This window comes from Aureococcus anophagefferens (genome assembly GCF_000186865.1).
Source record: "Aureococcus anophagefferens unplaced genomic scaffold AURANscaffold_6, whole genome shotgun sequence".
Taxonomy (NCBI): domain Eukaryota; class Pelagophyceae; order Pelagomonadales; family Pelagomonadaceae; genus Aureococcus; species Aureococcus anophagefferens.
In genome coordinates, this window is record NW_008705566.1 from 2,547,961 (window position 1) to 2,570,486 (window position 22,526).

Here is a 22,526-nt window from a genome sequence, read left to right on the forward strand (position 1 = left end):
GCCGCCTCGGTCCTCGCGCGCATGGGCAAGCTCTAGAATGAGACGCACGGAATCGCGCGTTTAAAAGGTACTCAGTCACAGTGGCTCACTTTAAACATGTTACGCGGCGAGCGCGCCTCGCGCCGTTCCAAACGGCGCGGGCGCCAGGAAATTCTAATCGACGGGGATGAGCAGCGGCAGGCGCTCAGCGTGCTCGTAGTCCATTTTCCAGGGCAGGGCGTGGGGGTTGTCGTAGGACGTGTCGTTGAGGAAGACCCAGTGCGTCGCGAGGTCGAGGCGCACTTTCCTCATGCCCGCGATGTCCGCGTGCACGAACCGCCAGCGGTGCCGCTTCGCGTCCGCGACGTTGACCAAAATCATGCTCACGAGCTCGAGCGGCAACACAGCTGCGACGCGGCTCGCCGTCGTCGCCGCTCGTTGCCGCCGCTCGGACCGCGGCCGCGGCGTCGGTGGCGGCGATTCCATGCACTCCTTGCCGAGGAGGGCCCGCTTCGTGCACGGCCACTGCGGGACGCCGTGGTGGCGCATGAGGATCATGGTGCTTTCGGAAAAAACCGTTCGTAGATTTGCGCGCGCTGATCTGGTCGCCGCTCGTTTGCCGCGAGATCGACGCGGACGCAAGAGCTACTTCACACACGTGTACAACTACGGACGGAGAGCTGCTCTGCGAAGTTTGGTGGTGTGGTGTTGCGTAGCAGCGCGAGCAGCCCACGAAGTATTTATTCGTATGCTTGCCCACGCGCTGGTTTGTGAACGAACTTCGACAGCGAGGCGGCGATGCCGTCAACGAGCATTAGTTCACTGTCGATGCTGCCCGCCCAACATCGTGCTTCCAAGCGCATTCCGCATACCAGCCGAACGCGCCGCCGAACCCAAAGCCAGCGTAGCACACCACAGCAAAAGCCAGCATAGCAAAGGCGACCGCCAGCACCACAACCAACCATGTCCGCCTTCCTCAAAACACCCACGCGCCGAAGCAAGCCCAAGCCCGTCGTCTTCGCGGACAACTTTTGGTCGTCGTGGCAGTACGAGCACAGCCCGCGGCGACGAGAACCGACCACACCGGTTCCGGAACCGACGACGCCCGTCATCGCGCGAAAACCCTGGAGTTCCAACCCCAAATTCGAGAACGTCTTCCTCTTCTCCGCGGACGCGTAGACGAGGTAGACTCACGCGTTAGGACAGGCTCGGCGGCTTCGTCCAGCCCGCCTGCTCGAGGCGCGTCGTCGTCGTCGCCCGGGAGGCGTCGTCCTCCCCGGCGCGGGACCGGGCGGCGAACCAGCCGTTGAAGTCGAGCGTGTCCTCGGGCAGCAGGCCCCGGAGCGCGTCCGCGTGGAACGCGAAGTCGCCGCGGAGCCGCGCGAGCGCGGACGCCGGCAGGTCCTCGAGGTCGTCCTCGTGGGCGTCCAGCAGCCGCGCCAGCCGCGCCGCGTCGAGGAACACGTCGTCGAGCGCGCCGTGGACCGCGTCCTCGTCGAGCAGCAGCGCGTCCCGGAGGTCCAGGATAAACGCGCGGTGCGCGGCCTTGACCTCCGCGAAGTCCGACGCCGCCCCGAGGCGATCGACGAAGCGGCGCCAGGTCGGCTCGACGCCGTCGCGCTGGAGCCACGTCGCCACGCCCCGGCAGACCGCGCTGAGCTCCGAGTGCAGCGCGCTCAACGCCGCGAGCGCCTTCCGCTTCTCGGCCTCCCGGGACCGCGCGCGCCGCCCCGCGTCCGCGAGGCACCGCCAGACCGCGTCCAGGTCGTCGGCGGCCTTGCGCGCGGCCAGGAGCCGGCTGAAGGCCGCCTGGTAGTCGGGCGCGGCGTCGTCGAAGAGCAACGCGTCCAACGGCCACTTGGGGCGCACGACCGCGCGGAGCGCCTGCTGCCAGCCCGTCGACGTCTCCGCGGCGGACCGGTCGAAGTGCGCCGCCTTCAACGCGATGGAGTTCTTCGAGACCTTGAGCGACGCGAGCGCGCCCGCGAGCGCGTCGCCCGCGCGTTCTCCGGCGCCCGGCGTCCACGCGAACCGAAACACCTTGACGGGCGCCGCGTCCTGGGGCGCCGTGAGCCCGCAGACCGCGCGGCCGCCGGACCGCAGCACCGAGCCCACGTCCAGGACGACCGTCGCGCGGCCGAGCCCCGCGCGCTGCCGCGCGTAGTCGACGTCGGACGCGCCGTCCTTGTAGTCCGCCGCGGTCGCCGCGTAGCAGGCCGCCCGTAACTCCCAGCGGCCGTCGACGGCGTCGTTGCGGTCGTGGGCGACGTCCAGCGCCAGCGCGGAAGCTTCCGGCGCGCGCTTGAGGCGCCGCCGCGTGACGACGTCGCCGCCGAGGCTCACGACCAAATCGAGCGCGCCGTCGTCGTCGGCCCTGGCGATGCCGACTGAAACCCCCCCCGACCGGCCCCGGTCCCGGAAGCGGCAGGCGAAGACGACGGCGCCGCCGTCCGCGCCGTCCGCGCGGCCGCACGCGGCCTCGAGGCGCCAGGGCCGCCGCGCGACGCGCCGCGGCGTCAGCGCCTCGACGCACGCGTCGGGCCCGCCGCCGCTCAGGCCCTTGGCGAAGCACCCCCGGAGCGGCGCCCGGTCGTCGTCGTCCGAGTCGCCGTCGGACGCGTCGGACGGCTCGTCGGCCGCGGGCGCGCCGGCGCCGTCGCCGCCGAGCGCGAGCTCCAGGCCGTCGGCCGTCGCCTTCAGCGCCGCGCCCTTCCGTAACGCGAAGCGCGCGTCGACGTCGGGCTTGTGGAAGGTCCACTCGAAGGCCTCTGGGTCCGCGATGACCGTCGCCGTCGTCTCCGTGGCTTTGGCGAACGCGTAGTCCTCGCGGGCCTTGGCGGCGTTCGCGACGGCCTCCAATGCGAAGCGCACGGCGGACCCGTCGCCGAGGTCGACGGCGGGCCGCGGCGGCCGGTCGCCGAAGCCGAGGTGCGGCGCCGGGTCGCCGGGCGGCGTCCAGGGCGGGCACGCGGGCACGCGCTCGGGCGGGTAGCCCGCGTTGCGCCGCCGCGCGCGCGCGGCCAATATGGTCTCCCAGAACGTGACCGCGTCGCACATGCCCGCGCCGGAGACGCCGCCGGCGCGCTCGTAGGCCTTCCAGGCCATGACCTCGAGGTCCGTGCGGTCGTCCTCGTCGCCGCGGAGCTCCTCGGCCGCGGCCTCGAGGCACCGCTGGACGACGAGCGCGCCGGACCGGCCGTGGGGCCGCTCCCGCAACGCGACGCGGCTCAGCTCGAGGGCCCGCGCCCAGAGCGGGCCGCAGCGCAGCAGCGCGACGCCGCCGTAGGCCGCGACGGCGCGGCCTAAATCGCCGTCGCCGACGCAGACGTCGAGCAGCGCCTCCGCGAAGACCTTCTCCGAGTCGTCGACGAGGCGCTCGAGGCCCGCCTTGACGGCGCCGTCGCGCGCCGCGGCCTCGGCGGCGCTCTCGGGCGCCGCGGGCGCCTTGGCCGCGGCGACGAGCGCCTTCCAGCGGCCCGCGAGCGCGACGTAGCCGTCCTCGTCCGGGCCGTAGCACGCCGGCTCGGGGTCCGCGCCCTCGTCCGTCTGGCACTCCTTCTCGCGCTTGCCGTTGCCTAAAGAGATGACGCAATGTCTCGTGATAATAAGCGCAGAAAGAGGCGCGGGCCTGGCACCGAACTTGCTCGTGTAGGCCTGGAACCGCGGCGTCGACTCGAGCTCGACGACGGCGCGCTCGAGGAAGCGCTTCCGGTTGCTCGCGGCGTCCGCGCGGCGCGACCGGCGCCGGTCCGCGATGCGGAGCACGCGGACCGCGCCGCCGACGAAGAGCATGCGCTCCGCGAGCCTTTTCCCCACGAGGAACCGCGGCACGAGGCTCGCCCGGACCTCGAAGCAGCCGATGGCGTCGGCCTCGCCGCTCATGACGTCGCGCACGAAGTCCGGCGCCTTCTTGCCCCCGACGACGCTCGCGGCGACGAAGAAGTCGCCGACCAAATCGCCGTCGACGCACCAGCCGCACGCCGCGCGGAGGAAGACGGCCTCGGCGGCGCCGCAGAGCACGCGCAACGCCCGGATGACGCTCGGGTCGCCCGCGGCGCCCGCGCGGCGCCGCAGCGCGTCCGCGAGGCGCCCGCCGGAGCCGCCGCCGTCGATCGCCTCGCGCACGGCCTCGCCGACGGCCTCGAGCGCGGCCGCGTGGTGGCCCACGAGGAAGCGCAGGCGCGTCGCGCCCTCGAAGCTGAAGTCCAAACCGCCGACGGCGCGGTCCGCGTCCGCGACGTCGTCCGCGTAGCCGTCGAGCCACGCCTCGGCCGCGTCGCCGATCGCGAGCAGCGTCGCGCACCGCTTCAGCGACGCGGCCTCCTCGGCCGCGCGCCGCGCGAAGCGGTAGTGCGCGCCGGGCGCGACGGCGGCCTCGATGGCCGCCACGGCCGACGGCTCGAGGCCCGAGCCGGCGGCGACGCGGTAGACGACCTTGCCGCCCTCCTCCTTCTCGACGATGGTGTCGCCGACGTAGCCGAGGCACGCGAGGCAGAACTCGCCGCCGAACTGCGTGAGGTGCACGGGGACGCGGCCCGGCGGGAAGTCGCTCGCCTGCGGCGCCATGTCGAGCGTGTGCGACGGCGAGCTGCTCAAGGCGCCATCGGAGAGCCTGAGCTCGAAATTCAAGATTGCTGCATCGTGAATAGGGGCGGACAGTGAAGCCCGGGCGCTTCGGGGCCGCTTCGGCTGGGTCCGGTTCCCTGGATGGGTCGGGAGCAGTGCGCCGAGATGTTGGGTTAGTGCAAGGACGTAATTTGGGTATGTTGCGTGAGGCCCGGCCTCACGCGTCTCCGCCAAGTTTCGTGGCTGCACTAACTCAGGAACCCCCCGCACCGCGAATGCATGGTGCCGACAGCACTGGTGGCGGCCCTCGACAAAGCGCTTCGGGACGTCGCGGGCCGACGCCAGGCGCCTCCCGGCGGCGCGGAATCACGTCGCCGCGCGTTCGGAACCGTTCCTGCGTGCCCTGCGGCGCTGCTCTGAACCGCAGAGCCTTCGGCGCTGCTCGTGCGCGCCTGGAGCGCCCGCTCTGGTGAGGCTTCGGTGAGGCACCGGAACTAGATCGCTTCGCTGGGCGCTGCTGGGCGTCGCGCCGACGTGTCGAGTGTTCAGTGCACTCCCAGGTCGACCTACGAGGCGCGGGAACACGCGCTGCGCCTACCGCTCGTGGCGTCTGCGCTGGCACAGGCGCGAGACGGGATTGGCGTTTCTCGCCTGGAAACGAGGCGATGGGCCACAACGCGTCCTCGCGGGCTACAGGCGTCGGACGGCTGCGCGATGGGTTCCGACGACATGTATATCGACTCGAGTGCGCCCACGCCAGCCCAAAGTCGCCGGAGCGCCTCGTACACGCGACCGCGTTTTGCCCGCGCGGGAGGAAAATCGAGACTTTGCGAGGTCGTAGCTCCGCGAGATCGACGTCGATTTACGCGAACCCAGACTCTCTAAGTATCAGTTAGAAGTCGGCTATCCATCGCAAGTGACCGCAAGGTCGAACTCGACGGTCCACCGCCGGTCGACTTTCACTGTCCGCCCCTATCGTGAAGCGCCCGCATCGGCAACGGTGCTCGCGCGATGCACCATTCGGGGTTGATCGACCGCGTCGCCTCTAAGCGTAGGCTTAAAAAGACAATCAGGCAATCAAAACGCGGTGCTCTTGCCGAGGGGCTGCGCGAAGGCGACGGGGAGCGCCGCCGGGCGCGCGGGCAGCGGCGGCGGCGCGGCGGCGCGCGGGGGCAGCGGCGGCGGCGCGTCGAGCGGGATGGACTGGAACTGCGGGTTGAGGTCGTAGGCGCCCTCGGGCGGCGAGCGCTCGCGGCCGACGGCGAGGAGGCCCAGCGAGCCGACGCGCCAGATGCCGCCCGGCTTCCGGCCCTGCATGCCGACGGTGTCGAAGAGGAGCCGCGGCTTCGCCGTCGCGGGGACGGCCCACGCGGCCGGGACGCAGCGCACGGCGCCCGCGGCCGGCGGCTCGGGCCCCGTCGTGACGCCGACGCCGAGCGCGACGAAGCCCGCGGGCGGCACGGCCGTCCAGATGTAGAGGTGCGTGCGCCCGCTCGTGATCTCCCACAGGCGTCGGAAGTTGTCGGCCTTTGGGAAGAGCGTGTCGCGCACGGCCTTGAGGTCGACGTTGCGGAAGCGCTTGCCCGAGAGCGTCAGCGACTTGGCGTGCGTCGGCGACTTGAGCGATCCGTGCGCGAAGGCGCCGAGGGGCACGCTCAGCGACTGCGCGCCGAGGAGCCCGCCGGACGACACCTCCGGCGACGTCCAGACGCTGGCTTCCGACCGCGAGCCGCGGACGCTCGCGAGCTGGCCCCGCGCGTCCCAGAGCGTCACGAGCTTCGCGGGCGCGCCGACGGCGAAGCTGCAGTCGCACACGTCCGACGCGCTCGCCTTCGGCGGCGCGGCCGGCGGCGCGCGGACGAGCGCCGCGAACGCCTCGACGAACTCGGCCTTGGATATCGACCGGTCGCCGTCCGCGTCGACGTGCACCGCGACGGCGAGGCACGTGGCGGGCGTCGCGCGCGAGAGGAGCCAGCGCAGGCCGACGGCGAGTTCGCCCGTCGTGAGCGTCCCGTTGCCGTCCGTGTCGAACGCCTCGAAGCAATCGCTCGGCGACATGCCGCGGCGCTGGAGCTCGGCGGCGGCGCGGAGCAGCGTCGCGCGCGCGTCTTCGCCGGAACCTCCCGACGACGACGTTTCTTTCCCGAACAGCGGCGCCAGCGGCGTGCCGATCCAGGGCCGCCGCGACCGACGCTTGCAGCCCCGCACGGCCTCGAACCACGCGATCTTCGCCGCGTCGTCGCCGTCGCCGAGACTGCGACGAAGCGTCTCTACCGCCCCGGGCGACGGATCCAACTCGGCGTCCACGAAGCGCACGACTCGCGCGGCGCGGCGCTCGGCGACGCCCGAGGGCAGCGTCCATTTCGGTCCCAGCTCGCACGCGGAAAGGGCCAGGTCGCCGTCGAAGGCGTCGCTGAGCGCTTTGGACCCCCAGAGCCTCAGGGCGGGGCTGCCGCCCGCGTGCGCGTGGGCGCGAAGGGCCTCGGCCTCGGCCAACGTGACGACGACGTAGCGACGCCCCCCCTCGGAAGGGCACGCGACCGCGATCTCCGCGGCGCCTCGAAGAGCCGAGGGGTCGTCGACGGCTATAGACGCGGAGTCGACGTCGAGGAGCCGCGCCAAATCGCCGTCGTCCGCGTGAACCAAGCAGCGGTCGACCGACGCTCGATCGGCGGCCGTGATCGAGGCCTGCTGCGGCGCGTAGAGCGATAGCTCGAGGACGACGACGACATTTTTAATCCGGCGGCGCGATCCGGCGCGCGCGTGGAAATTCGACGTCAGCCACAGGTCCTGGGGCAGGTTCGGCGGAGCACAGCCGTCGACGTGGAGGTCGCGCCAAGGTCGGAACACGTCGCCCTGGGCGAGCGGGTCCAGGCTTTCGGCCGGAAGCTCGAGCATCGACAAAAGCCACGGCTTGGCCTCCTCGTCGTCTCGATCGAACGCGCCGGGCATGGGCTCCTCCACCTCCTGCTCCTGCTCCTGCTCTTGCTCCTGCTCCTGCTCTTGCTCTTGCTCCTGTTCCTCTTCGGCCTCGGCTTCCTCTTCTTGCTCGTCCTCGAGCGCGGCCGTCGCGTCGTCTCCGCCGCCGCCGCCGTCGGCCCGCGCTCGCGCGATCGCCAGAGCGACGACCTGCTCGTCGCGGTCCTCGCGCAGCCAGACCGCCTTTCGACTCGCGACGGTGCGCTCCAGCGCGTCGATGGCGTCGGCCGGCGGATCGGTCGTGTTCGGGACGCTCACGTCGACGGCCTCGACGAAGACCTCCACGGCGGCCATGTCGGGCGTCGCCTTTCCGGAGTTGATAAACAGATTTGCGAACGCCTTCTTCCGCCAGACGTTGGAGACAGTCTGCTGGCAAAGCAGTCGACCTTGGGCAACTTCGGTCGCAAAGCCGTTCGCGTAGAGATAGGCGGCGACGTCTCCGAGCGTCGGCTGCGACGAAGACGTCGGTATTTGATGGACGACCTCCGGAGTCAGAGCAAACATGAGAGTCTGGCCCTTCCCGACGCCGCGCATGCGGTACGACGCTTGCGCGAGGTCGCGGAAGCTCATGTCCTTGGAGATCGTGACGACGGCCTTGCACGAGGGAGGCTGCTTGATGTCCATTCCAGTGGTATGCGCTTGATCGTAGAATGTAAACTGCGACGATAGCTCTACTCCGGAGGACGCGAGCGGCAACGGCCGGTCGACGCCGCGCTTCAGGGCCATCTTCCGCCCTGCGCGGTCAAGGTAGACGACGGCGGCGAATTTCGTAGGCAATCGCCCGAGAAGAGCCGCTGCGACGCCGCGATTGTCAAGGCCAGTCACGAGAGCGCCGGAGTCGATGAGTGCGTGGGCCCCTGCTGCCACGACGAAATCCAGCACTCCGCTGGGCGACCAGTCGCCGCTGAGCGGCGAGAGCCGGGCGACTGAGGGGTCAGTGAGAGTTTGAAGGATGCGCGCATCATCGCCCGCGGCATACGCAGCCTCGCCGAGTTCCTCCGGGAGCAGGTCGTTCGGCGTGCCGGAGAACCCGACGCGCTTTTCGAAGAGGATCGAGCCCCCGAGAGCCTGGCCCGAGGCGCTCAGTTTGCTCGGGCGACCGACGAGAGCCGCCGGGAACGCGTGCTGGTCGAGGTAGCGCTGGGCCGCGAGGGGTGCGAACTGGAGCAGCCGCGAGAGCGCGTCGACCTGCGCCTCGTCGTGCAGATCGAGAGCGCCGAGCGGCCAAATCCTGCCCCAAATGTCGCGCTCGTCGTCGCTCCGAGGCTCCGCGAGGAGAGGCAGCGCTCGCTTGACGGGCGATCCGCGGACGGCGCCGCCGGCGGATTCGATGAGAGCCACGTAGGAAATCGACGCCTCGCGCTTCGCCGCCGGCCCGTGCTGTTGCGCGTACTCGTCGCGAAGCCCGCGGAGGACTTTGACGACAGATGCGCGACGCAAGCCCTCGTAGCGCGACGCCAGAATGGTCAGACCGATCGCAACCTCGGGATTCGAGTACTCGGACGCCTCGGAGGGCACGTCCTTGCCCTGGAACGGGATCGCGAGGTTCTTGCGCCCTTTCGACTCCTTCTCGCGGAGCTCATCGGGAGCAAGAGTACCGTATGAAACGCGGTTCACCTTCCCAAGGACCCACGGCAAGTACGTCTGGAGCCAATTCCTCGCCAGGTTCGCATACTTGAGGCCGATGTCGTCGCATCGAGCGACGGCGGCGACGGCCGAAGCTGCAGGAACGTGAGCGCCGACGTAGGCGCGAGCGTCGGAAGATGAGAGAGCTGCGTCTCCACCGACGACGCCCTCGCGTCTGAGAAATGCGACGGCGATGTCCGCGAGAGGACCCAGGAGCTCGGCCGAGTAGAACTTTTTGTCGATGAGCACGAGGTGCGGCGTGAGCTGCAAGCACTTTGCGGAGGTCCCTCGCGCAACCGCCTCCTTGAGACGCCCTCGAGCCCCGACGTCGTCGTCGTCCGAATCGGCAACACCCGACGGCGCGCCAGCGGCCCGAAGCACCGCGTCGAGCAAGAACCACGCGAGCCTCCAGCGCGAGCCCGTCGTGTCAACGTCGGTCCGAGAGGACGTCGTGAAGTCGAGCGGCTCCTCGGAGCCCAAAGGCCAATTCAGCTCAGACTTGAGAGGATGCAGGAGAAGGTCGACCTCGTCCAGGAGCGCGACGCCGCGCCGGAACAACCCGTACGCCTGGACGAAATGCTCAGCTTCGCGTAGTCGACCTTCTTTCTGGCGCTCGAGTCGCTTCTCGCGCTCCGAGGCTGCGCCCGTCAGCGAATCCAGCAAAGAAGTGCCACCCCTAGCGCTGACCTTGGCACGCTTCGCCGCCAGCGCAGCTTCGTGCTCTATTTCCGTAAATTTCAAAACAAAGGCCTTCACGTCAGACGGCGCGGCGACGACGATCCCTCCGACGTCGCGCGCGAAGCGCAGGCGATCGACGAGGTCCGCGTCAACGGTCGTCGTCCTCGAGAAGCTGAAGGTAAAGACGGGCTTGAGCGCGACGGGCGACGAAAAGGTGGTACGCAAGACCGCGCGCGTCATCTCCACGAGAGGCCGAGGGCTGACGGACGTTAGCAGCTTTTCGCCATCCGCAAGGCAAAGGGCAAGCAGTGGTGCGACGACTGTTGTCTTGCCTTGTCCCATCAGCATTTGGTGAACGAGGCCTGAACCCTTGGCGATAGCGCTTCGGAAGGTCTTGACCAGCTCCAGCTGCTGCTCTCGGAGCACCAAAGAAGAGGAAAGTTCGAAGACGAGGTAGCGGGGATCTGTCGATACAGCCGAGGGCGATCGGTCGAGCGTCACGCGCTTCGCAACGAGCGCCTCGACGCACGCGTCGGCCGCGAGCGCGATCTCGACTTGGGATCCTCCACGGATCGAGTCCGCCAGAACCTCAGCCTTGGACGCAGCGAAGCGCCGCGCAACTAATCTGCCGAAGAGCACGCACGCACTCGCCGCCGCGTCCAAGACGGCGTCGGCGTCGCAGCCGGCGCTGAGCTCGCGAAGGTCCTCAGAGCCTCGAGACGACAGGAGCGCTCTCGTGCATCGAGCAAAGTCCAGATGGGCAACAGATCGAGCCAGTCGCCGCCGGACGAGCGTGCGTCGATCAGAGCGGTTCGCGAGATCAACGGTGAGAGCGATTGCTGCATCGACGTCACGCGCATCAGCATCTGAGGCGGCAGCGAGGTCGTCGATGAGCTGCTTCGCGCCCCGCGCTGCGTCGGTTTCGAGGAAGGCAAGCTTGGACTTCGTCGTCTTTCGACGCGCCACGTCCGCGGCGTACGCCAGATCGTGCTCGAGCCTCTCTAGCGTCCGCCGCGCAGTGAGCTTCGACGAGAGGTCCGGGCGCTTGAGGTCGAATGGAGCGCCCCTCGGTTGGGAAGCCGCCGCTCTCTGCTCCACGACGTGCGACTCTCGAAGCGCATGACCGACCGCTGTCGCGTCCAGCACGTCTGCGAAGCCGTCGCGGAAGGAGAAGGTCTGGCGGTTCGCCGGAGAAGCCGCCGCGGGCGACACGCGTGCCACGATAGAAGGCGGATGGAAAGTCGCGCGAGGGTCTGGCGTAGGAGGCGGAGCCGGCGCGGAAGCAAGTTGCTGTTTCAACGAGTCGTAGACGATCCGAACAATTTTCTCGTTCGCAGAGGCAATGTAGAGAGACGTGTTCGACGTCGACTCTCCGGACGCGATGGCTTGGCCTTTCAGCATTGCAGACTGCGTCACGCCCTTCAGCTTGCCCATCAAGCTCAAGCCCGCCTTCTCCTTCGCCGCCGCGGCGACGGCATCCTCGTAGCGCGGCAGCCGCTGGCCGAGGGCCCGCGCGACGTCGGGGTTCTGCTCGAGCACCAGTAACATCGACAAGACGGATGTGTCGGCGGAGCGGAAGTCGCTGGACGCGAGGAGCATCGAGGCCGCCAGTCGAGCATCGCAGCCGTCGACGCCGCGGTGGCCCACGAGGAGCTCGAGCAAGAGCACGAAATCGCGAACGACGCGGCAAGGCCTCGCGCTCGAGAACCTCTTGAAAAAGAAGGACGCAGGAATCCGCGTCGAAGGTGTGAGAGCGCCGACCTGGACGACCTCGGAGGCCCAATGGTGGCCGTCGAAGATTCCAAGGACGTCAGAAGCCGGCGCCTTGGGTTCTAAACGCACCTCAGTCAAGATGGGACTAGCCACTGGCACTTTGGACGCGGCCCAGACGTCGAAGCGCCAGTTCTCAATGGACGCGCCCGAAGCCGCGGCCGCCGCGAGCGCGCCGCGGTTCGCGAGCACGGCGTCCCGAGGCGCGTGGACGAACGCCGCGACGGCCGACTCCTCGCGGGAGTTCAGCGCGAAGCGCGCGTCCGTCGCGTCGGTCCGTCGGGCGTAGCTCCGCCAGGCTCGCGTCAGGGAAGCGTTGGCCCGCCTCGGCTCGCCGTCGAAGAACAGCGCGGCGGCGTCCATGTGCGACGCGCGCAGAGCCAGCGCGAGACGAACCCTAAAAGCGTCGGCGTCGGGCGACGCGTCGTCGGCCGTCGCCTCCTCGAGGGCGGAGATCCACTGCGCCTCGTCGGGCTCAAGCGGGGCGTCCGAGCTCGCCGCCGGGCACGCTTCGCAGGCTCTGAATAGCTCGCCGAGGCCGCGCGCGGATCTCCACGAAATAAGAGCGAGCGTCGCCGCGAGCGTCGGAGATGTGACCCACTCGGAGGAGCCGTGCACTGGGAAAACGAACGTCTTCCCGCCGTGGACGTTCGCGAGCCACGCCGCGTCGTTGCGTTCCGCGACCAGCGAGCCCCCGGCGACGGCGGGCTTGGCGAGCGCGGACGCGACGACGAGGTACTCGATCTGCTCGAACCTCGACGAGGCCTTGAGGACGAGGCCCGGGAGCGGCGCCGCGAGCGCCGCGACGCGCGGCGGGAGGGGATCCAAGTTGAGGCAGTAGCCGTGCGAATCGTTCGACGCGAACTCGTAGGGCCGCGCCGTGGCGTCGAACGTGAGCTCTAGGCGCGGTAGTTCCACGCGCTTGATGGAGCCGTCGCTGCCGGCCCAGACCAGGACGTGCCCGAGGACGTCGAGCCGACGGAGCCGCGCCGCGAGCGCCGCGCCGGGCGACCCGGGGCTAAAGCCGCGCAAATCCACGAGCCGCAGTCCGCTTCGAGAGACGACGCCGTCGCTGACGAGGACGGCGTCGCCGTCGCCCGACCGCGGCTCTCCCGCGAGAACCACGGGTTTCGCGTCGTCCGCGCTGTCGCGGGGATGGTACCAGAAGCGATGCGTCGCCAGTAGTGCCGCGGGAAGCAGACCGCGAAGGGCGTACGACGGAACGAGCCTCTGCGCGCCCTCGGGCTTCGATCGAGAGACGACCAGCGTCGGCGCCCCCACTCCGACGAAAGCGCCGCGGCGGTCGACGACGCCCGGCGTCGACGTCGCGGGCTTGGGCCGCTCGTCGCCGGACTCCTCGTCGCCCTCGTCGTCGTCGACGTCGTCGGGGAGGGGCAGCCCGTCGTCGAGCGAGACCTCGGCGTCGCTCGAGAAGACGGAAGACCAGCCGGAGCGCCTCCCGTGCACGCAACGCGCGAGTACGGTGATGCTCGGCGGCGATCGATTGACGACGCCGCGGCACGGTGTCGACGAATCGATGCTCCCCGAAAGTACGGCACATCCGGAACTCTCTGAGATGACCCCGCCCCAGCGGGCGCCCGACCCGTCCTTGGCGAGCGCCTGAGAGATCCACAACGAAGTGGGGATGCGAACGCTCGTCGCAAGGAGCGCCGCTTTTTCCGTGGACGACAAGGCCGGCGAGGGCGCCCACAACGCGACGTCGGAACGAAGCCCGACGCAACGCCGGAGGCGCCGCTGGGTCGACGACTGGATCTCCGCGCACTGCACCTCGCGCGTCGCCTCGTCGCCGAAGCACTCCGCAAAGTCGGAGCGCGCGACAAACTCGTCCTCGAGGATCTTTAATTTCTGAGATCTAACCACGCATTCGCACGTCTGCAGGTCGACTTCGACGTGGCTCCGAGATGCGAGGCCGTCGATGCTGCGGGAGAGCCAGGAGCAGTAGTCAGCCCCCGGTTCGTCGGTCTGCTTCGGAGGAGCAGCCCGCGGAGAAAATCGTCCAGCCCCGCGCTTCACAGACGCCCAGCTCGGGTCGCCGGCAGCACATTCGACCCACTCGCGCGCCTGACCAGGCGCCACTGTCGAAGTCAGAACGGCAACGGCGGCCTCGAAGCAGTCGCTCGCTCGACCGGCGCGAGCGAGAGTAAGGACCAGCGGTCGCAGCTCGGAGAACGTCCCAAAGAGCTCCGCGTTTGAGACGCACAAGGAAGCGCTCGCCTTGACAACCCCCCTTGGGTCTCTAGGAGGATTGAAAGCCCAGTTTTGGGAGATGAAAAGCTGAGATGCGACGAGCATCGAGCATCGAGCGACGTCCGGAAGAGAGGCGGGCCTTGCGATGAGGGCTTGCACAGATCTCACCGAGCAGCTCTCGAAGAGGTAGGCCTTGTCGTCGGCGTTAGCGCGTCGAATCCACCGATCGAGCATCGGGGGCGCGTCGTCGCAGAGGATGAGTCGCAGCGACTCGCGCAATTCGAAGACGCTCGCCTGGGAGCGCTCAGGCGCTAGAGACCCCCGCACAGAGACCGTCGCGTCAAGGACCAGTGCCGCGTAAGCGTCGATTCGAGAGAGGAGCCGGAATGCGTAGAGTATGGCCGCGGCGTGGCCACCGCCTCCTAGTCCCCGAGCCGAACCTGGGTCGAGTTCTTCAAGACGCTTGCGAAAACTACCGACGGCCGCTGTGAGCGCCTTAGGGGCTCGGTGCAACTCGTTCAATAGCAAGCCGTGCGTCGTTTTCATACCCTCGGGAGCTGGAGCCGTTTTTGGAGCATCGCCGCGATTCGGACGCGCCGGGGCGAACCACGCGTCCGTGGACTCCGGCGGCGTCCACTCGCCGGGCTCGAACAGCGCGGCGTCTAGGACGTCCTGCAGGGCCTTGCAACCCAGGGCAGCGAATCGAGCAGGCGAGGAGAAGAACTGAAGGAGCAAGGGGATGCGAAGGTACGGCGCCGTGAGGTACGAAAGGACGAGCTCCGAGTCGGCAGCGCCGAGTGCGCCGTCGAACGTCGGCATTTTGTCGACGTAGAGCACGTCCGTCTCGTTCTTCACGACCTCGCCGCACAGGAGCGACGGATTGGCAGCCGAGGGCGGAGACGCGAGCGTGTTTCTACTGAATATGCCACCAAACCAGCCGCTGTTCTTGGAAAGCTTCGAGGGATCCAGTGCCGCTCCGCTCGACGTCTTGACGGAGATCGACCCCTTCGTCCCCGTCCAGACCTGGGCCAGCTGCCCGGGCCGCCAGAGCTTCTTTTTCGGCGGCGGCGCGATGGCCTCAGCGAGCGTCGGCCCGACGAGCATGCGCCAGGCTAGGTGCGCGTCGCGGAGCGCGGCGAGGCCCGGCGCGGCGTCGACGACGTCGCGGTCGGCTCCGACGAAATACGCGGGCGCGAGCGCCTCGTCGTCGATGGGGAAGCCGAGCTCGTGCGCGATCTCCTCGACGAGTTGCCGATCGTTCTCGGAGAGGCGCTTGATCTCCTCCGTCCACTCGAAGACCTGGGGCAGGACCTCGAGCGAGCGCAGGTAGTCCAGGGTCGCAGAGCGCGCCAGGCAAGCAGCCGGATCGAGGAACAGGGCGGTCTTCGTCACCGTCGAGAGTATGCTACCAAGGACCGAAGCCCCTGCCGCGAAGCCTGACGACGGACGGTCGGCTGCTCCAGCGTAGCGGCGGCAGAAGGCGTCGTCGCGGCACGTGCCCGCCTCGGCAGTCGTCAAACGAGCGGCAGCATCTGCGACGCACAAAAACACGCCGGCCGTCGCGATTCGATTGGCGTCAGCGTCGCGCGTCGGTGCGCACTTTGGGGAGAGGCTCGCCGAAGCGTATTGACGAGAGATGAGCGCGATGAGCCTGAGGACCTCGATGCGCTCGGAGTCCGAGAGCGATGTCGACGTCCAGCAGGAAGCATTCGAAGCGTCGAGCGGCGCGGGCACCCGCAGGCACCGCAGCGCGGCGTGCTCGACCAACGATATGCGTAGCCAACGGCCTTTCTCGTCGCGCCGGTCGTTGGCGAGGAGCGTCCCCGCGTCGGCGCAGGCGCGCAGACAAGCCAGGACCTCGCGGGCGGTCTTCGCCTCCGTAACGGCCCCGAGGTCCGCCGGGCGCACGACTTTCGCGGCCGCCGCGCCGCCGGCCAGCGCGTCCTCGTCGACGAACTCGCCGAAGGACTCGAGCAGCGGAAAACGCGTCGGCGCGGGCTGTCCACCGGTGACGTCGACGGGGTCCTCCTTCGGCGGCGCGTCCGCGAACTCGCGGAGCGCCTCGGCCGTCGCCGCCGCGCGGTCGAGGACGTCGTCGGCGACGGGCTCCGCCGTCGCAAAGGCCGCGAGGCCTCGCGACGCGGCGAAGAGCGCCCGCCGAAGGACGCGGTCGAGCGGGATTTTGCGGGCTTCGCCGAGGCCCCACCGAGCGAGCGTCGCGCGCGCGTCGACGGTCGCCGCGAACGCCTCCCCCTCGCCGAGCGATGCCGCGAGCGCGAAGCGGAGGCACGCGAGCAGCGCGGCGGCGCCCGACGCGTCCTCGTCGTCCTCGTCGTTCTCGTCCGCCGCGTCTTCGTCGACGGTCGTCCCTCTGGCGCGCGCGAGAAGCGCTCCAGCGGTCTCCAGCGTCCCCGACGCCGCGGTCGCGGCCGCGCCGAGTATTTGGTCGCCGAGGCTCGCGGGCGCCAGGGCGTCGAGCGCCCGCGCGCAGGCGGCCGCTTGACGGCCGGGCGCGTAGACCGGCGCCCAGCCGCCGCCCGCGACGGGCCGCTTGCCGCCGACGGACGGGAGCACCGCCCCGAACGCAGCCCGCGCCGCGGCGACGTCGTCCTTTGGCGCCGCCGCGAGCGCGATCCACGTCGCGACGGACGTCGCCCGGTCCGGCGCGCAGCCCTCGGCGACCGCGAGCGCCGCGCGCTCCGTCGCGGCGTCCGCGCCGCAGCGGTACGCGTGCCACGCGAGGCCCTCCGCGCCGACGCCGGCGAGCGCGACGTCGTAGCCGGCCGCGCCGCGCCGCGCGGCCGCGTAGCCGCAGGCGACGGGCGCGACGAAGGCCTCGCCGGGGCGCAGCGCCGCCGCGCGCGCGGCGAGCGCGGGCCCGAGGGCCTCGCCGAGGCGCGCCCAGCCCGCGAGCGGCTCGACGAGGCGCCGGAGCGCGTCGCGCCGCGCGGGCGACGCGCCCTCGACGCTCTCGCAGGCGGCGACGACCGCCGCGAGGCCCTCGGCGCGCCGGCCGCCGGGCAGCGGGAAGCGCTCGCGGTGGCTCGGCGCGAGCGCGTCGCGCCATGCGGCCGAGAGCGCCAACGTCGCGGGCGCCAGCGCCACCTCGTCGCGCGCGCCGCCGCCGCCGAAGAGCGCCGCCGCCGCCGACTCGCCGACGACGCTCGCCGCCGCGGACGCCGCGGCCTGCGTCGTCTGCTCCGCGGCCGCGGTCGCCACGGCGCTCGTGGCGGCGCCCGTCGACTTGGCCAGAGCGTCGGTCCCGGCCGACACGCCGGCGCTGACGACGTCGCTGCCGGCCTGCGCGAGCTGCTTGCTCTTGTTCCAGAGCGACTGCATGGTGCGCGTGGACGCGCGGAGCCCGACGCGGCCGCGCGCTCTCCGCAGACGCTCTCGGGTTGTGCCCGGCTCAGCGGCAGCGAGTTCAACAAGCCGAACTTGAGGCGGTCGGTTTGGCTGCCCGATCGGGATGGACGTCTCCCCCTGGGCCCACGCCATCGACGTCTTCGCGGACCTCGACGCGGTCCGCGCGCAGGAGAAGGCGCACGCGGAGAAGTGCGCCGCGACGGAGAGCCGGCGGCTGCTGCCCTACATCTGCAAGGAGTTCCATCTGAAGATCGACGAGGACGGCGCCGACGACGCGTCGCAATTCGCCGCCCTGCGCCGCGCGCTCCGCCGCCTCGGCCGCGACCGGGAGCCGGCGCACGCCGCCGCGCTCGAGAGCGAGCAATCGCTGCGGCACGCGCTGGTCGCGTGGCTCCGCGCGCGCGGCGTCGGGGCCGACGCGGCGGTCCGCGCGTCGCTCGCGCCCGGCGAGGCGTCGTGGGACGAGGCGCTGGCCGCGCTCGCGAAACCAGACGCCGCCGGCGACCACCGCACGCTCCTCGCGGCCGCGGGCCTCTTCGAGGTCCGGATTATAGTACTGAGCACCGCGGCGTCGCGGCCGCTGTCGTACGAAGCGACGCGGGAGACTGACCGCGACGAGATCGTCCTGGGCTACTTCGGCGGCTACCTCGCCCTCGCCGACGCGCCGCCGGCGGCGCCGGACCGGGCGCTCGACATCTACGCGCGCTTCGCGGACGACAAACGGAGCTACGCCCTCCTCGAGGACGGCGGCGCGCGGCCGCCGGGCGCGCTCCTCCTGGACCGCGTCGCCCTCACGCCGGCCGACGAGCGCCACTGCTCCGGCGCGTGCGTGCCCGACTTCTACGTCACGACGGAGACCGCGCGGCGGTCCACGGGCGCCGCGGGGCCGGACATGGGCACCTACGTCGGCCGCATCGAGGACCGCGTCCCCGACGTCCAGTACCTGACGACGCCCGCGGCCTGCTACAAGTACGGCTGCTACACGCTCCCCGCGAAACCCGACGGCGAGCTCCTCCCCCTCGACGCCGCGTCGACGTAAAAACACCATCCGGTGCTGCGTTCCCTTCAACAACTAGTCCAACCTCGATGCTTGACGCGTCGTTTCACCAAACTGGGCAGCACAGCGGCGACGATGGAGCGCCACAGTTGTGACTACAGCCGCTTCGACGCGATCGACGTCGACGCGTCGCCGGCGAGCGCCTACGACGGCGGCTTCAAGGCGGACCTGACCTGGCACAACAGCCGGACGACGTCCTTCGTCTTCATCGCCGTCGAGGACGGCACGGTCGAGGCCGACGTCTCCGTGACCTTCGAGGCGCACATGCTGCGCGTCGAGCTGGCGAAGCAGGGCGACGCGAAGCAGGACGTCGCCCTCGAGCTCGGCCACCCGGCGGTGCTGCCGGGCCGCTGCCAGTGGAGCGTGACGAGCCACACCTTCGGCGAGGACGCGAAGCCGTGCGTGAGCGTCATCCTCGAGAAGGCCGTCGCCGAGCCCTGGGACGAGGTCAGCTTCGGCGCGCGCGTCCAGCGCGTCGGCGGCGCAAAGCGCGACGACCGCGCGCGCAAGGTCGCGCTCAGCGACGCGGCCATCGCGTGCCACGCCTGCGGCGCGCCGACGAAGCCGCGCTGCCGCGTCGTCTGCGTCTGCACCGAGGCCGTCTTCTGCTGCAACGGCTGCTCGCGCGACGACGCGACGCACAATTGCCCCGGGCCCGTCAACGTCGCCGGCGAGCCCCCGGGATCGCTCGCGTGGGACCTCGCGGCGCACCCGCGCGCGCCGCGGACGCCCGCGAGCCGCGACTACGAGCGCGAGGGCGGGGCCCTGTTGCGGCGCCACGTCTTCGATCGGCTGAAAGCCGGCGCCGACGGCGGCCCGCGCTGGCGCCTCGTCAACGACGTCGCGGAGCTCCGGCGCTGCGCGGCCGCGGGCAACGCGGCGGCCGCGTTCCGCGCGGCGTCGCTCATGCTCCTGACCAAGGAGGACCCGCCGGCGGCGACGGCGCTGCTCGAGGCCGCGGCCGAGGCGGGCTGCGCGCCGGCCATGGTGCCTTTGGCGCTCCGGCTCCTGGACCAGGGCGGCGACGCGCGCGAGGCCGAGTCGTGGCTCTGGCGCGGCTCGCGCCTCGGCTGCGACGTCGCCGCGCGCGCCCTCGACGAGCGCTGCCAGCTCAGCGCCGACGTGCGCAGCGTCCTCGCCGCCGCGCGCGACGGCGCCTTCCGCGCGGCGCCGCCGCCGAAGTCGCGCGACGCGCCCATGCGGACGATGCTCGCGGACAAGGCCGCGCTCGGCTCCCTCGTGCTCTGCCTCCGCAAGCACGCGCTGCCGACGTGCCTGCTCGACAAGCTGCCCGGGCGGCCCGCGGCCCTGGCCTGCGCGGCCGCGGTCCGCGACTTCGAGACCCTGGCGGAGAACGCCGCGGACGAGCGCCGCGTCCGCGTCATCGTCGCCTACGGCCGCGCGCTCTCGGCCGCGGAGCACGACCGGGAGGTGCCCCGGGAGCCGCGGCCCGTCGCGAGCCGCGCCTACCTGCGGCCCGTGCTCCGGCCGGGCCGCGACGACGGCGCCGTCGACGACGACGCCGCGGCCGCGTGGGTCGAGGCCGTCGATTCCACGGCCTGGGACTGGCGCACGACCTGCGCCCACGAGCGCAAGAAGACGTCGACGCCCCACTGCGCGGCGTGCCTCCGCGACGCGCGCGCGCGCCTCGACGCCGTCGCGGCTCGGACCTACGCGCTCTCCGTCGACGCGCACCGCGAGGTCCACGACGCGGCCTACGCCCTCGCCGACGGCGCCGTCGCGCACGAGCCCTTTGCGCGCTACGCCATGGGCGAGGTCGACTCCGTGCTCGCGCTCCTCGCGGCCGCGCCCGAGGCGGACGCGTTGCTGCACCCGCTCTTCATCGCGAGCGACCCGAACCTGCTCTGGCCCGCGCTCTACTTCTACGGCAGCCTGGCGAACGCCCTCCGCGCGTTCCGGCCCGACGCGCCGGCGTCGGTGCCGCCGCACCGGCCTCTGGTCTGCGGCGTCGCGGACGGCGAGCCGCTGATCCTCGCGTGCGGCGCGTGCGGCGGCCTCTGCCGCCGCGCGCTGCGCTGCGGCAAGTGCAAGGTCCGCGCCTACTGCGCCGCCGACTGCCAGAAGCGCGACTGGCGCGCCCACAAGGCCGAGTGCTGCCGCTACTGCGACGCGCGCGACTTCGCGGCCGCGGCCGCCAAGGCGAAGCTCGAGAAGAAGCGCGCCAAGGCCGCGAAGGCCGCTGCGCCGCCGGACTGGGGGGAGTAATGTGGTGTGAGTTTTGTTGTTTGTGGGGCGCGGCGAGCTAGTTAAATTACGCGTCGATGTACCACGTCCGCGCGTCGAGCCCCGCGTCGCAGTCGCCGAGGCTCGCCACGGTGCTCGCCAGAGCCAGCAAGCACATTCCGGAACGGTGCTGAAATGTCCGGTCCGGCGTGTAGATCCACTCGTGCGTCTCGCCTTGGCTGCACTTCTCCTCGCTCATCGTGATGGCCCCCTCCTTGACGACGACGCACTTCTCGTCGACCGTGCCGAGCGTGTCGCCGAAGATGAGTTGGCCCTTGCCCGTGAGGAGAAATAGCTGGGACCCGTGCTCGTTGTGGCAGGGGTAGAGGTCCGGGCCGTGGCTCGGGTTCGACGCGTAGTTATCGAGGCAGCCCTTGGCCGCGCGGAACGCTCCGAAGTGACGCAGGTCTTCGAAGTCCGGTGGTTTCAACTCTGGGTAGACGGTCTTCAGGTACCACTGGAAGTCGTGCACTCCGATTCTCTTCCTCAGCGCGACGCGCTCCGAGAGGTCGCCGATCGGGTTCGAGGGCGGCAAACGCGGGAAAAGCTTCGAGACCAACGTCGTCGAATACGGCGAATCCATCCAGACCATGGCCGCGCGCAATTTGTTGCGGTGGATCTCGTCGCCGGGAACCTTATACCTGCGTGGGCGCGTAGGTCATACGTCCGTAGGTTCGGGACGAGGCTACGTAGACACTGCCTCGCACGCCTGCCCCTGCCAGTGCTTCGGACTACGAAAGACGTGAAAGACCTCGGAGCACGGAATGAGATCCAGTCGGCCCCCGGACATCCAGGCCCTCAGCGAGATCTCCGTCTCCTCGCCGCCGTAGATCCTCATCGAAACATCGTAGTCGCCGAGCTCGTGAAACGTCGAGCGCATCACCGCAAAGAGTCCGCCGGCCATGATCGGCGTCGCCGTCGGCTCGACCTTGTCGACGTTCCTGGACAAGTGCACCTGTCCGAGGCCCCACGAGAAGCCGAGCGTGCCGATGCGATGTCCCAAATCGTAGTCGAAGGAATCCGCGTCGATGCTCGGGACTATTGGAATCCCAAACCCGCGGTACGTGTCGCGCGCGTACGCCAGCAGCGGCTCGAGCCAGCCCGGCGACGTTTCGATGTGCGAGTCGAGGAAGACGAGCACGTCGCCCGTCGCGGCCTTCGCGCCCGCGGCCCGTGCGTAGATCAGGCCGGTCTGCCGCGGCATTTCTAACAGCACGATCTTCGGGCCGAAGACGGCAAGCTGGCCCCTCAAGTTCTCGCCCGTCGAGTTGAACATGCCGGAGCCGCCATCCTCGACCATCACGACCTCATGGAGCAGCTTCGGCGGCGTCCGATGCATGACGGACGCGACGGACCGGAGCAACGTGCTCAACGGCTCGTCGTAGAAGACCATGATCACGGACGCCGCGGGCAGCGCGCCGTAGTCCTTCGCCTTGCACCGCGCGTCGCGGTAGTCCTTGACGGCGCGGTCGAGGGGCAGCGCCGCGCTCCGCCGTTTGTTGAAACACGTGTGCGCGTGCGCCTCGGTCTTCTGCGCGGCGGTTTCGTCCTTCGCGCTCACGTACGGCTCGACGGGCAGGTGCTGCGACCCGTCGGCGTCGCGGCCGATGAGGCGGCCGTGGAGGTGGTCGGCATCGGGCGTCCCCCGCGTGCCCCACGTCGACGGGTTCCCCCGGGGCTCGGGCGCGAGCGCCTCGCCGCGGATCGACGGGTTCCCCCGCGGCTTGGGCGCGAGCGCCTCGCCGCGGATCGACGGCCGGTCGTCGTCGTCGTCGTCGTCGTCGTCGAACGGAAAGGGCTCCTCAACGAAGTGGCGCAGGCCTTGCTCGAGCATGATTTCCTCCTTGACGACGAATTTTCTGACGCCGCGGACGCGGCGGCGCACGCCGACCCGCTGCTGGCGCGTCGAGACGGCGAGGAGGAGCATAGCGATGATGCCCATCCACACAAGGATCACGGCGACCGGGCTCTCGCGTTTCCATCGCTTCCTCCGCTCCGGGGCGTCGTCATTCATTGGAAGCGTCGTCGGCGACGCCGCGCCACGGCGCATGCT

At 70.4% G+C, this 22,526-nt stretch overlaps 3 protein-coding genes across 3 annotated transcripts; 1 reads left to right on the plus strand and 2 right to left on the minus strand.

Annotated features, from left to right (window-relative positions):
* Positions 1-153: 153 nt before the first annotated feature.
* Positions 154-17,145, minus strand: AURANDRAFT_63318 (hypothetical protein; the record flags this gene model as incomplete). The annotated part of the gene is made up of 9 exons (XM_009037461.1): positions 154-541; positions 1,268-4,591; positions 5,630-6,799; positions 7,457-7,890; positions 8,005-8,258; positions 8,625-8,712; positions 11,701-12,616; positions 14,558-15,117; positions 15,715-17,145. 9 exons carry the CDS (start codon positions 17,143-17,145, stop codon positions 154-156), a joined length of 8,565 nt encoding a protein of 2,854 aa, XP_009035709.1.
* A 1,159-nt stretch (positions 17,146-18,304) lies between these two features.
* Positions 18,305-20,455, plus strand: AURANDRAFT_63319 (hypothetical protein; the record flags this gene model as incomplete). Its single annotated transcript, XM_009037421.1, has 1 exon — positions 18,305-20,455. The coding sequence occupies one exon, from the start codon at positions 18,305-18,307 to the stop codon at positions 20,453-20,455; it is 2,151 nt and encodes a 716-aa protein (XP_009035669.1).
* A 283-nt stretch (positions 20,456-20,738) lies between these two features.
* AURANDRAFT_10572 (hypothetical protein) lies at positions 20,739-21,977 on the minus strand (the record flags this gene model as incomplete). The annotated part of the gene is made up of 2 exons (XM_009037460.1): positions 20,739-21,092; positions 21,171-21,977. Coding segments are annotated over 2 exons (1,161 nt in total), but the record flags the coding sequence as incomplete, so codon positions are not given.
* Between the last annotated feature and the right edge of the window lie 549 nt (positions 21,978-22,526).